At 55.0% G+C, this 13751-nt stretch overlaps 3 protein-coding genes across 3 annotated transcripts in view; 2 read left to right on the forward strand and 1 right to left on the reverse strand.

The window, feature by feature from the left end:
• Cep85 (centrosomal protein 85) overlaps positions 1–3620 on the forward strand; it is a 22347-nt gene extending 18727 nt beyond the window's left edge. Inside the window, exons 11-12 of the mRNA XM_013348468.2 lie at positions 799–1024; positions 1964–3620. Of these exons, the coding sequence (XP_013203922.1) occupies positions 799–1024; positions 1964–2124 (387 nt within the window). The 3' untranslated portion in view covers positions 2125–3620. The remainder of the gene's footprint in view (positions 1–798; positions 1025–1963) is intronic.
• Positions 3621–4576: 956 nt separating this feature from the next.
• Positions 4577–5983, forward strand: Sh3bgrl3 (SH3 domain binding glutamate rich protein like 3). Its single transcript, XM_005353080.2, has 3 exons — positions 4577–4743; positions 5280–5447; positions 5566–5983. Exons 1-3 carry the CDS (start codon positions 4696–4698, stop codon positions 5629–5631), a joined length of 282 nt encoding a protein of 93 aa, XP_005353137.1. The 5' UTR covers positions 4577–4695; the 3' UTR covers positions 5632–5983.
• Positions 5984–6593: 610 nt separating this feature from the next.
• The window catches only part of Ubxn11 (UBX domain protein 11), a 27452-nt gene continuing 20294 nt past the window's right edge, over positions 6594–13751 (reverse strand). Inside the window, exons 9-15 of the mRNA XM_005353081.2 lie at positions 9725–9939; positions 9436–9513; positions 8394–8514; positions 8180–8283; positions 7106–7179; positions 6882–7022; positions 6594–6801 (exon numbers count right to left, since the gene is read on the reverse strand). Of these exons, the coding sequence (XP_005353138.1) occupies positions 6606–6801; positions 6882–7022; positions 7106–7179; positions 8180–8283; positions 8394–8514; positions 9436–9513; positions 9725–9939 (929 nt within the window). The 3' untranslated portion in view covers positions 6594–6605. The remainder of the gene's footprint in view (positions 6802–6881; positions 7023–7105; positions 7180–8179; positions 8284–8393; positions 8515–9435; positions 9514–9724; positions 9940–13751) is intronic.

The raw sequence follows: 13751 nt of genomic DNA on the forward strand, positions 1-13751 counted from the left end.
TATCAAACAAAGGAGCAAAGATGGGTTAGGGAATATAGTTCAATTGATAGGGTACTTGTTTTGCATGCATGAAGCCCTGAGCTATAAACTAGGGGTAGTGGTACATACTTGTAATCCCTACACTTGGAAGGTAAAGGAGACAGGAGGATCAGAAATTCAAGGTCATCCTCAGCTATGTAGGAAGTTTGAGGCCAGACTGGGTTATGTGGCTTTGTTATACCCTGTCTCAGAAATAAAGGGGTGGGGGTGGGGACAGGCTGGTCTCTCACTTTCCCAGCTCCACACCCAACTAGCACTCCTACTCTGTCCCTTGCCCCTCTCTATTCCTCGGACAGCCTGTTATCGGGCTGGCTGCTGGCCACTTTTGTCAGGGTGGCAGGGCGAGATTGAAACCAGTGTCTTCTCAGATTTCACTGTTCACGGTCAGCCATCTCTAATAGCCTAGCTAACAGAGTTGGCTGAAGGACTGGCTTCAGATAGAGTTCCTAGGGGGTGGGAGCATCTTCTCTGGTTCCTGGACCGAAACCTGGAGGCTGATGACTCAGATCCTGCTGAGGAATAGTTTCCTCTCCAGTGCTGGGTCCCTAAGGGCCTGGACTCAACCTACACACAGGAGGAGCTAGTGTTTGTAGAGGGGGTGCTAGGGGTTGTAGGGAGGGGAAGGTGGCTCAAAGCCTGTGTGGGTAACAATGGGGAGTAACAATGTGACTAAATTTCCCCTTCACACCCATGCACATTCAAATACACAGATCCTTGCCTCTCTTTGGGTCTTAATCAGTTATCCATCTGTTTGCTTAGCTCTCAGTGCAAAACCAGGACCTGATCGAGAAGAATCTAACACTGCAAGAGCACTTGCGCCAGGCCCAACCAGGGTCCCCGTCTTCATCAGATGCGGCCCAGCTGGCTTATGAGCTGCATCAGGAATTGGCCATTTGCCTTCAAGATCTGCAAGCTGTCTGCAGCATTGTGACCCAAAGGGCCCAGGGCCATAACCCTAACCTCTCTCTGCTCCTAGGCATTCACTGTGAGTCATCAAAAGGGCCTTCATTCTCTCACCCATCCAGCTTTGCTATCCTTATGGTAATTGTGAACCAGGTGCATAGGTCTGGCCATTCATTGCCTTGTGGGAGTTGGCAAAATAAGTGTTCATTAAGTGTTTCACAAACAGGCCTCCTTAGAGGATGCTTGCATGGAGGACAAACAGAAAGCAGGCCTTAGGCAACAAATTATCAGCTCACTATTTCCAGCTTTTATTTATTTTTTTTCCTTTTGGTATTTCGAGACAAGGTTTCTCTGTGCAGCCCTGACTATCCTGAAACTCACTCCATAGACAAGCTGGCCTCAAAGTCACAGAGATCTGCTTGCTTCTGCCTCCTGAGTGCTGGGATTAAAGGCATGTGCCACCACCATCCAGCTACCAGCTTGTTCTTTTAAGTGTCATGTCTGAAAATGGGGGTGGAGGGGAGCTGGCAAGATGCCTGGATCTTCAGGTGTCTTACCTTTCCCCACCCCACACCCAGTGGCCGCTAGCAGTCTTACTGTCTCCCTTGCCCTCTATTCCTCTGACAGCCTGTTATCAGGCTGGCTGCTGGCCATTTTGTCAGGGTGGCAGGGGAGGATAGAAACCTAAGTTAGGAGCTTTAGTTTGTGGTTGAATCCTTAGTATAAGCAAAACCCTGGTTCAGTCCTTAGTACTGGAGGGGGAAAACTGTGTCCTAAGATCATAGCGCTTTAAGAACACCTTACTCCTTTAATCCCAGCACTCGGGAGGCAGAGGTAGGCAGATGAGTTTGAGGCCAGCCTGGTCTACAAGAGCTAGTTCCAGGACAGGCTCCAGAGCTACAAAGAAACCCTGTCTCAAAAAACAAACAAGAAAAAAAAAAGCTTACTTAAAGTCTTGCCATTCCTCATGAAGTTTCAGTCAACTGATTGTCTAACACTCTTAAAATCCTCTTCTCCTTAGCCACACAGCTCCCAGGAACTCAGCTAGATTTGCAGAAGCCAGATGTGATCAGGAGAAAACTAGAAGAGGTTCAGCAGCTGCGTCATGACATCGAGGACTTAAGGACCAGCCTGTCAGACAGATATGCCCAGGACATGGGAGAAAACTGTGCCACACAGTGAGGAGTGCCAGGGAGGACCTGGCTGCTATTACCCTTGCCAGAAGGTTCCTGCCTGACAATCCTGCCTTCTGCTGCTTCACCCAGAGGGGAGAGCCTGTATCTTGGGTCAGGGTTGATGTGAAGAGTCTGCCTGTTTTGCTGTACACTGGCTTTGCCTTACTGGGTTATGTTTTACCTGTTACCTTACTCTCCAAGGCTGAGTTACTAATTAACCTTTTTGCAGATTCAACTGATAAATCAGAAGCAAACAGGCTGCTCACCTCCCTCTCCATCCTCCAGGATGATCCATGTTCATTCCTGCTCCACATCTTGGTCCTGCTGATCCTCTACTAAGATAGGCCTAGGAGGTTGGTTAGGTAGGAGTAGCAACCTTTTGAGGATTCTCTGGCCTCGTGTGTCAGCCTTCCTGGGAAATCAGCTGGCTTTCTGGGTTTTCTCAGGCACCTGCTTCCTCAGGGCTGTTATTCCCACAGAGGCCTCAGGGTTTTCTACCCCTTAGCAAAGTCTCCCTAGGATTGCTGGCTTAGGGACTACAGCAGGGCTCCTCAGCCTGCCTGCTGTGCTGTCTTTTACAGGAAGCTCTGTGCCCCTGGAGCCCTGGCATGTGGTCAACATAACCTTTCTCCTTCACTCGGGCCTTCCAGGTAGCCGCCCCATTTGGGCTAAGTGAAGACTCCTCTGGTATTGCCCTGTGGTTCCCAGGTTGGATAGTCATTTCCCCAGAAGACCACAGGGCAACTGTCAAGCTGCTCACCCCTTCCCAAGGTTAGGGCTGTAACTAGCCCTGATTTGTGCCTCTTGTTTGGGGTTGGGGGGAATTTCCTTTTCCCTCTCTGACTCCTTGAGAGTTCAGAGCTTCTAGTGTGGGTCATCTCTAAAATAAAAGTGTTCAGTGTTTCCTGAGGTTCTGTGTTTCACGAGGGCCTTTGGACCCTCAGCTTTTTGGTTTTTCTTGCCTCCTGATTTAGGGATGGTCTCAGTTTTATCTGGTTGTTGGGCCAGCCCTGAACCTCTAGTTTGAGGGTTTCAGAGACAGCCATGACAGGACTTTTGCTAAGCCTCTGGCCTGTTGAAAGGTTCCTGGACCTCCAGGGCTGGCCCGAGTGGCCTTCTTTTTAAGTGTTTTCCTACGTTTTGTGTTTTATTTATGGATGGCTTACCTTCAGAGTAGCCACAGCCAGCTGGATACCTCAGCCTCTGGGCTTCTGCCTCCTAAAACCAGAGCTGCCTGGTTGATGTCCACCCCTCCGTCATTGGGAGCTCAGCCTCCATGCTCACGGGTATTTTTTTCTTTGTAAAGTTTATAAAGTTATTTATATGAATCTTTGTTATGTCAACTGGTTTGTATTGCCTATTTTGATTACAGAATAAAACATTTAACAGATGCTTCAGTTTCTCGTTGCCTCCCGGCATCCCTTGCCCAGCCCTCGCTTTGTTTTATGGAGCCAAAGACTAGTTCACTGGCTTCAGGCAGATCCAGCTTGCTGTCTGAATTCTTCCCACTTCTGCTTTGTCTGGGCGGGGACAGATGAAGTCTGCCCACACTCCCCACCAGCCAGTGGTTACTGCAAAGTTAAACCAGACCTCGGAAGTCAGCAGCTTCTGAGTTTCTGAGGATATAACTTCCCCATAACCAGATAGACAGTTTGCTTCAGAGGGCAGGGCTGGCTTCCAGGGCCTTCACCAATATAGTCCTAGCTCTACTGAGGGGAGCTATAGTGAACCTAACCTCTTGCTCCAAAATTGGGGTGAGTGCTGGACTCTATCCCACCTCATCAGCTTAATTCCTAATATTTAAAGCCACGGGGTGTCATTTTCAACAAGAGTTGAGCCGGGACTGCCCCAAAACTAGCTATGGATCTCTACCAAGGGCCAGTTGGAGGCAGACTTTCAAGACGTGGCACTAGCCTTTGCCTCTATACACCAGTGAGCTGTCCTGCAGCTTCTTACCTCCTTCTCCATCTGGCTTCTGAAGGGTGTGGCCCCAATTTACAGCCACCACCCTTTCTTGTCAGAGCCTGTTTGAGTGGAGGTGCTTGAGGGAAAGTGTCTTGGCTGCAGTGCCCCTCCCAGCGCCCCCACCATCCCACAGCCGCCCTTGCTGAGGTTCCTGAGCTTGGAAACTGCTCCTCCTTCAAAAGTTCCATACTGAGCTGTACTATTAAGGGACCTCCTGGAGACAAGGGTGGCACTGCGCTGAGCACTGGATGTTCAAAACCCGGGTAAACTGGGAAAAGTTTTTAACCGAACCATTCTGCCATTTGGTCCTTCCCCAGCCACAGGCAGTGAGCCCCAAGTCCGAAAGGGCTGACCGCAGCCAACAGCTGCTGAGAAGGGGGATCCTCCTGGGCTCCAGGCCACGGAGCAGAGCTGGGAGGGCGCCTCCAGCGCAGGGCGGTGTCATGCAGGCCCCGCCTTGCCCGCCTGCGCAGCTCATTGGCCCCGAGCGCACTGACTCGCGGGCGGAGCAGGAAGGAAACCGCTCCCAAGCGCGGCGGCAGCGTCGTTCGTAGCAGTGCAGCTGCCGCTCCCACCATCCCTCGGTTGGTTTTGCGTGTCCCCTTCCTGCAGCATGAGTGGTCTGCGTGTCTACAGCACGTCGGTCACCGGCTCTCGTGAAGTAAGTGTGTGCCTGGGCGGGCACCCGGGGAAGGCGGGCGGTCTCCCTGTGCTCCCAACCGGCTCCCGGGAGCCGCCCCCACGATGGAGGCAGTGAGGTGCAGGGTATGGCCTCCCAGGTCTAGTCCGGGGGACGCGGCCCACTCTGTCCTTCCACACATCAGGGAGCCTTCGGCTTCCCAGCATGAGCTTCCCACTCCCATCCACCATTATGGGGTCACCCATTCTCTTGTACACCCCCTACACACACCTCCTTAATCCCCGCTTCCTCTCCACTGTGAGGCTGTGGAGGAGGGTTTTTCTGCTGTAGGGCCTGGCTCTGGCGAGTCCAGCTTCCCTGACTTACCCAGGACTTGGCTATCTTCTCTGAGACTCCTGTAGGTGATCCCTTCATCCTTGGACCCTTCCCATCCCTTAGTGCCCAGAATCTCCCCGTAGAGTGGGCAGGAGGACAAAAGCTCCTGCTAACACTGGACCAGAGTTCCTTCCATAAATTTTCCAGCTTGCCTGCCGACTGTGTCAATCCTCTGCCCCTAGATCAAGTCCCAGCAGAGTGAGGTGACCCGCATCCTAGACGGGAAGCGGATCCAGTACCAGCTAGTGGACATCTCCCAGGACAACGCCCTCCGAGATGAGATGCGAGCCTTGGCGGGCAACCCCAAGGCCACCCCACCCCAGATTGTCAACGGGGACCAGTACTGTGGGGTATGGAGTTTGGGGTTTGGGGTCTGGGAGGTGTTGGAGGACTTGCAGCCAGGGTCAGCCCTGGGTAAAGCAGTAGGGTCCCCTGCATCTGCACTCAGGTGACTGCCTCCTCCCTCAGGACTATGAACTCTTCGTGGAGGCCGTGGAACAGAACACACTGCAAGAGTTCCTGAAACTGGCCTGAGCAGGGATGGCCACAGTCCCTACCAACTCCTCACCAGGCCTTGAGGGACCTTGTGACCAACTCCCTGTCATTCCTAATCTGACCTTGGAGTCTTTCCTTGCAAACCCAAGCCCTTTCTGTGTCCTCCCCCTTCCCGCAGAGGCAACATTCCTTACTCACCAACTGGTCTCAGAGATTGTCTTAAGCACAGCCCCAGTGCTGGCTTGTCCCCAGCCAGGCCTTGGGGCTACCTCCCTGCCTGGCACTGCCTAATGGGTATTTCTCTTAGTTCCGTCGGTCAGGGCTCTGCCAAAGGCCCCGCACTCCCCGCTTGGGAGCATCCTAGAGACTATTAAATGCCCGTTCCACTGGAGCAGCCTGTCTGGTTGTGGTGTCCTAGGTCCCTGCGTGGCAGAGGTGGTGGTTCTGGTTGGCTCAGAGCAGTGCTAAAGTGTTGCTGCCTCTGTGTGTGCGTGTGAAGCATGTGTTTGTCTGTGTCTGGCAACATGACCATGGCTGACATGGCCTTTCTCGACATGGTAGCTGAGTCACCCTCAATTCCCATGCAGGTTCTGGTGTTCACCTGCCTTCCTGACAGTGAGGGTGGCTGCCCCAGAACTGCCTCCGGTTGGAGGGAGACTGTGTTGGAGGTGGTTCGGTGTGGGCGTCACGGGAGGTACAGCTGCAGCTGCATCAGACTGGGAGCATGGAGGTGGTGGTGGCAGTGGTTTGTACACAGTATGGAGAAAGTGTCTGCATGAGCATCGGGCTGTTTTCAGAGGCCTTACCTCCAGTGAAGCTTCCCTGCCCCAGCTGAGACAATGCCAACCCACTTAGCACAGCTTGGGAGAAAAAGGAACCTAGGGGACAAAGAGCCAGATGGGGCTCCAGTTACAGGCCTGAGCATCTGTACCACCCCCTCCCTAGCCCAGCCTTCCCTCAAGACAGCCCTGTCTAGAGAGCCTGTAGAGCTCATATCAGGGGCGGCACTTTATTCAGGGAAGTGAGCCTGGGCCAGCGTGGGGGCCAGAGCCAGTACCAAAGCTGGGGTTTGACGGCTGGGCTCTTGGAGCCCGTAACAGCAGTGTTGCATTGGGAACCAGGCCTGCGGCCTTCAGGGTGAGTGCATCATCCTGGTAGACCGTGGGTGGAAAGGTGCTGAAGATCTCAAAGGTGGCTGCATCCATGTCCCTGGGTGTTCATCAGAGTACATCAAGTTAGGCCATGGGACCAGGGACGCCCTGCAGCCCCCAGCCCTGCGTCATACCCACCTGGCCTTTGCTAAGAGGTTGCGCACGTCGCCTATGGTGTCCTCAGGCCACATCATCAATAGGAAGGCCTGCTCCCCATTCTCAGACTTGATACGCAACATGGAGAGCGGAGGCACTGGCATGGCGGGTGACTCCTGGCTCCTGCAGGTCCAAAGGTCCTCAGTGCTCCCCAGCTCCCAGGTCCTTTCCCCTCTACCCTGCTCTCACCTCTGCCCAGCCCTCACCTCTGCCGCTCAGAAGCCAAGGCAGGTGTCTCCACTATGATCTCCTGGATCCGGGCAGGCATTGGGCAGCAGCTCTGGAAAGCGGCCATGAAAAGTGGACAGAGCCCTAGGTCCCGCCTACATCGTTCCCTCCACCCTTAGAGAGGACCGGCTCATTCTTGAGCAGGAATGAAGGAGCCCGTAAGCCAGAGAGCTGGCGTGTTGTGTGTAAAGGAAAGGAGGCTCTGGAAAGCAACACCATCATTCTTCCGGTCCGATGTAAGAGACAAGCCCACCCAGCTGACAGCCAGGCTTGGGGACCTAACCTAGCCTTAGCTCAGGGAAGACACTGAGCCGAGCCTGAAGGATGAGTAGCAGTTATCTGAAATGGAGGAGGGCAAGGACTCCCTATGGCACAAAGATCCCAAGCAACAAGAGCCTGAAAGAGGGATGCAGTTAGGGCCCTGGCAGCAGTTTACAGGTCTCAAAGCAAGGAAACAAGGAGACAGGAAAGAAGGGAGGGAAGACTAGAAATGGGGAGGGTACTGGTACAAAATGGATATTCAGGGCCAGGATAAGGGCCTTGGCTTTCTCCAAGAATCCCCAGGCAGTCCCTGCTGAGGGCCATGGCTAGCAGGAGCAGGAGGGCGGTGGGAAGGTCAGCACAGAAAAGGTGTGAGACACCCTGCAGCCTAGACTAGGGAGGTGGGCTGCAGCCAGGAGCTCGAGGGGTGGCCAGACTGGACAAGACAACTTGGGCAAAGGAGATGAGTCGGAGACAGCCTTGGGTGGAGACCTGGGGAGAAGAGCGGGGTGATGGCAGAAGATAATGAACTCGTGGCATCTGAAAGGCCTGCGGGACAGTTGAGAAGGAGCTCAAGGACATGCCCCAGGCCTTGGGCTCGTCCCCTCACCCCAGCTGCCCTGTGGAGTAGAGCAGCAGCTCCACAGAGACTGCAGTTCTGAGGGTGCGCTTGCCATCCTGACCTCTGCCTGGGCCTATAGGCCTGAGCCTCTGGGCAAGACACTGTAGGCTGAGCCAAGGTTGGTGAAAAAGTCCCCTGGAGAAAGCTGGGGAATTAGGGCAGGCCTCACCTGCAAGGTGTCCCTGATGGGGCCCCGGATGTCAATCACCTCGCCTTGTCGGATGACACACTTGGGAAGCCTGTTCAGGAATTTCTCAGCAGTCATCCTGGAGCCTGCAGAGAGGGCATCGGGAACCTTAGCCCAGGAGGGACAGCAAGGGCTGGCAGAGGCCACCTGGACTTGCTCTGCACAGCCCCCCAGCCAGCCGTGGGGCCCAGCTTACCTGAAGTATCCTCCACCCTGTCTGAGGCCTTGCGCATTTTCTGCCGGCCCACCACGCGACCCTCACCTGGGAAGGAGCCCAGCACATCCTCTGGGAAGACCTGATTGCGCAGGTCGCTTACCTGGCAGGAAGGAAGGGCCACAGAAGCAGGGAACCCAGCTCCTCAGCTCTGCAGCCTTACCCCCACCCATTTGCCCAAAGGCCTCGAGAATAACCCAAGAGAACCACAGTTCAAGTCTCTGCTACTGCCCCGGGCTTCATTTGTGCAAGCGCCCCTTACTCATGGCTAGCTGAAGCCATAGTACTGCCGACCCCACACACTGGAAGCTGGTCACACAGGCGATGAGTGTCAGGACAGGGCAGAGCCCTGCTCCAGTCTAGTCTGCAGGGTAGCCGCTATCACTGCGGTCTCCACAGTTGCCCTGTCCAGGCCGTTCCAAGGCTGTCTCCACACAGAACTCTCGAACCCCCCCACAGTCGTGACTCACACTCCTTTGCATCATGATGGCACACACCCTCTCTGTGGAGATACCCGCCTCTGGAGCCTGCTGCCTCCTGGTCCCCATGACGACAACCTTCCTCTCACTCAGCCCTGGCAACACATGGGCCCCTCTCCTGTCCTCGCAGCCCAGCCAGCCCTGCCTCCTTTCATTGTTTGCAACTCATGCCCCACTTCTACCCCAGCCGAGTGGTTTCCAAAGCTTCTGGAGAAAACTATGCTCCCTGTGCAGTGTAGATTCCTCTAGAACCTCAGGACATCTTGGTGTCCTGAATGCTAGGGAGGGCAGAGTACTCATGCCAATGCTGTACCTTCAAGATGCCAGCAGAGGGCACAGTCTGCTGCTCAGCTTGGTGGGGGGAACCTCATGGCTGCTCTGGCCATGACACCCTCGACTCTCTGCTCCCTCCCCTTCCTGCAGGGCATCCCGACTGGGTCCCCAGAGTGAAAAGCTCCCTCTTAGAATAGCTGATCCCTGAGCAAGCTATCCCCCGTCTCTTCAAAGCACACAGGGAAGGGGTGGGTTGAGGAGCCACTGGTTACCTTAAAGGGGACTCCATCAGGATACAGCCGCTGGAGCTCTGTGGGAAAGAAGCCATCCAGTATGTCCCGGAGGCAGCGCTGCAGGAGAGTGAACAGGCCTCTGTAGCCATGCTGTGCCATGCTGTGCCAAACCTGCTACCTATTTAGTTGGCAAACCCTAAGCATCATACTCTTGAACTACTGAGAAGTCTGAGACTGGAGAGGTGGGGCCTGTGTACTCGGTGGAGGACATGCTAATGCAGGGAGCTGGCTCCACGTCTCCCAGCAGGGGCGAGCAGCCCCATCCTACCTGTGTGGAGGGATCATAGAAGGGGCGGAAGGGCCCGTCAAACATCATAATGCCATTCCGGTAGAGCTTTAGTGGGATGGGCTCTAGGGTACGGAGCTGTGCCCCACCGGGCATTGGTGTCACCTGGGTCTCTCCCTCCGACACCAGCTCACTCAGGTCCTGCAGGCTGGCCAGCAGTCTGTCAAAGTCCACCTCAGGAGGTACTAAAGAATCCCCTGGCCATAAAAAAAAAAAAAAGTAGATGCCCATAAGCCTCTGTGGCTGCTTGTACTCTGGCAGCTGTCTCTGGAGGACCCTCCCGCACTGAGAAGAGGCCTCAATTCCTAAAGGGGCCGTGCGAATACTTTGAACTGTTTGCTTATTTGAGCCCTGGTTCATGTAGTCTTGAACTACATACTAAGGATGACCTTGAATGCTTTCTGATCCTCCTGCTTCCACATCCCAAGAGCTGGGATGACATGTCATCACACCTAGCAGGGCACTTACTCTGGGTCAAGGGCTTAATGTCCATCGTCCCAGTCCCTCCATGTAGGTTCCTGCCCTGTAAGGGCTCTGCTCCCTCCCACTGTCAGAGATGGAAACTGAGACCAGACAGAGTTTGGTAGCTTCTTAGATGTGCACAGCATTAAGACCAAAAGCCAAGTTTGATACTAGATCTATGCCAGGCACTGGGTTGGCAAAGCTCCCAGCCCTGAATCAAAGCTTTGAGGATTCAAATCCCAGCTCTGCACTTCCTCCTGTGTGGCCTTACCACAGTGCTCGGGGCTAGAATGGGATGCCAGTAGCCTCCCAGGGCGGCTACAGGTGCCAAGGAAATGGCCACGTGAGGGCTAACTTGGAACAGCCTGAACTATCCACGTCCGACCACTGGTCACCAGCTCTACCTTGTACAAATGGTCCTCGGGCCAACCCCAAGGCTGGGAGGCAGGGGCTGTTTAATCTCCACTCTATGCATGAGGAAACAGCATCAGAAAAGTGGAAAATGACTCAGCTCAGGCCATCTGGAAAGCTAGAGGACTTAGGACCCAGCTGCATCGTCAGGAGGAGGGGGGCAAGAGGGGGGTAGATGACAGTCAGGATGCTGGGCCAGCTGCTGCACAGGGGTGACAACTTCTGGGCCTCACTCTGAGAACCTGCCAGGCTCTGGCTCCTCTGGAAACTGCTGCCTGCACACGTGGCTGTGCACAGTCCAAGAGGGTGTCGACAACATGATCAGGACGGCCAGAAGAAAGGGTGGTGGGCAGGAAGGATGCCAGCTGGGGCCCCGCCCCTCGAGTGCAAGCCTCCAGCACACATCTGGCTGTGGGCTCTGTGAAAGCTGTCTTCACCAGGACAGCTAGGCTGTGGCAGGATGTGGGACAGGGTGTTGGCGATGCAACTGCTCTCCCCCAGGTAGACAGACCTACAGGTACAGGGGCTGTGCTTCCTGTTGTCTCTGCAGCTGATGAGCCCTAGGCCCTCTGCCAGCCTTTCTTTCTCCTTGGCACTGGCTACCATCTGAAGGGCTATGCCTACCCGTCTCTGGACTTGCGCAGTCTTCCCTGCTGTGTGCACCAGCAGCCCAGTTTACATGACACTGGGAAGTAAACCTCATGGATGGGAAGCAAGCGCTCTGCCAACCGCATTATATCTACCCTGTCCCACAATGGTTTGACATTGCTTTCCTTTACAGTTAAAGAACAAAACAAAACAACAAAAAACAAACCAGAAAGTATCTCCCATAAGGCCAAGACAGACATGGGATGGGCAGGGCAAGGAGACAGACTGGACAATGCTAAGAAATACTGACAACAAGTTTGCTTCAGAAGGCTGGCCTGGAGGGCAGGGACTGGAGACCAGAAGCAGGGTATTTCATAGATAAAGAGGTGAGGGCAGGGCGGTGGTGGCGCATGCCTTTGATTCCAGCACTTGGGAGGCAGAGACAGGCAAATCTCTGTGAGTTCGAGGCCAGCCTGGTCTACAAGAGCTAGTTCCAGAACAGCTACGGCTGTCACACAGAGAAACCCTGTCTCGAAGGGAGGGGAGGGAAGGAAGAATGGGAAGGGCTAGGGCAGGGAGAGACAGAGGAAGTGAGGAACTGGTTACTTCCTGCCTAGAAAGTAAGAGAAACCTGGCCCGGGCCAGGAAGAGGGCAGAGGAGGTGGGCTGGGCTGGGCTGTCATAGGGTGCAAAGACAGTGGGGAAGCTAGGGCTCCCGGGGAGTAGGACAGGAGGGGCCTGGTGTGGTCAGCACAGGCAGCTGTCAAATCAGTGAACATCTGGAGAGAGGTGTGGGCCCTCCCACACAAGACAACACAGGCCAAAAAGCAAGTCCCAGGTCTGGCTTAAGCCAAAGGAGGGGGCTTGTCCCTTTTGTGGGATGGGCAGGTAAGAACCCTGATCTGGCCTCAAGTCAGTGGACTTTGTATCACCGTTCCCATTTAACGGATGAGGAAATTGGGCCGTGTGAGGTGTCATGTTCCATGTAAGCCTTGCAGAGACCGCATGACTCATTTAGCTCTCAGTGGCCATGCCTCCCCCTCAAGTACCAACCCAGCCTCTCCCCACTTGCCACTTCCCTGACCCCCAAGGGCCACACTGGCATGGCTGCTGCTTGTGAGCACCATGGCCTCGGCAAGCAGGCTTCTCTGCCTCAGCTTCTTCTTGTGTAGGAGGACAGCTCCCTGTCTTAGGAGATGCTGTTGGGCCTCCCAACTTACTGTGGGCACAGGCTGCACCAAGCCCACCTCCTCTGAGAACCTTGCTGGGACCCCCTGGCTCTTCTGCCTGGTTCCTGAAGCCCGAGCCCATCCCCTGGGCCCATCACACACTCTGTCATTTTGTGTGACTATTTGCCTTCCAACTGCTGGGCACTCCTTGAACCCTAACCTGGCCCAGCTGGATGTCCTAGAGGCTTGTGCCGACCCACGGGGGCACCTGTGTATCTGCCTGCCACTGTCAGGAGCGTGGCTCTGCTGGGCTCTGGGAGCATCAGCACTATCTAGAGTCCTGTCCTCCAGGCGATACCCTGGAGGGGCTAGGGTTCGAGACAGAAGCAAGTGTAGGAGAAGCGTGTCCACCCAGGGCAAATCAAACAGGCTGCCGGCGTGGCCTTCTGACCTAGGAATGTGGGAAGCACCAACCAGACTGAGGGGCTTGGGATTTGGGCAGAAAGCTAGCAAAGACAGGTTGGCCAGCGATGTGCGGGGAGGGTGGGCATCTGAAGACAGACGGGAGAGTGAAGAGCACCAAGCCCACCGATATGCTTATCCCTGAGGCCCAAGACCTGTCGTGTGTTGTGGCCAGGCAAAAGTTCTTGATCTAGAACATTCTAATTACTCCCTTTGGCCCTAAACTGGCGTTCTGGCCCTCCTGCCCACTGGCAGTCTATGGGAAGTGATAGCCAGCAAAATAGGTAAAATCAGTGCCTAGCAATGAGGCAGCAAGAAGCCAGTGCTGGCAGCGGAGGACCCCAGGGACAGAGCCGGGCTAGTCCCTGACACAAGGGGGAGTTCTAAGGAGGAAAAGCTTCTAGAAATGGAAAACGTTTCCTCATGTGGCAGGAAGAACTAAAGGCCCCTTCCACACGGAAAGGCAAGAACAACGGAAGTGCAGCGGGCTCTGTGCCCAGGAGCTCCGAGATGGAAGGAAATGGTGGCCTCCACAGGGGGCTTTAGCTGAGGAGCGCGAGGCTTCACAGCCAGGGAGCTGCACCAACAGAACAGAACACGCATGATGCCTTCTAGAGGGCAGGCTGTGGGGGCACAGGGGACAAGTAGAAGACATGTTCAGATACCAGCCATCTGGTCCAGCCCCTCCTAAAGGAGGCCGGAGACACCTTTGGGCCAGGAGAAAGGCTGCTCTCCAGGATGGGAGGGGCGCATGAAGCAGAGAGAGCCTCACCTCACAGGGTGGACACCAGGGACAACACTAGGAAACATCAGCCTTCAGCATCCTAACACCCACAGCCTGGGTGGGAACTCAGGCCTAGAGGACTGTGACCAGGGCACATGCCCTGGGCTGCGCTGGTCTGATCCATAGATCTGCC

Source organism: Microtus ochrogaster, chromosome 10 (assembly GCF_000317375.1).
Source record: "Microtus ochrogaster isolate Prairie Vole_2 chromosome 10, MicOch1.0, whole genome shotgun sequence".
In the NCBI taxonomy this organism is placed as follows: domain Eukaryota; kingdom Metazoa; phylum Chordata; class Mammalia; order Rodentia; family Cricetidae; genus Microtus; species Microtus ochrogaster.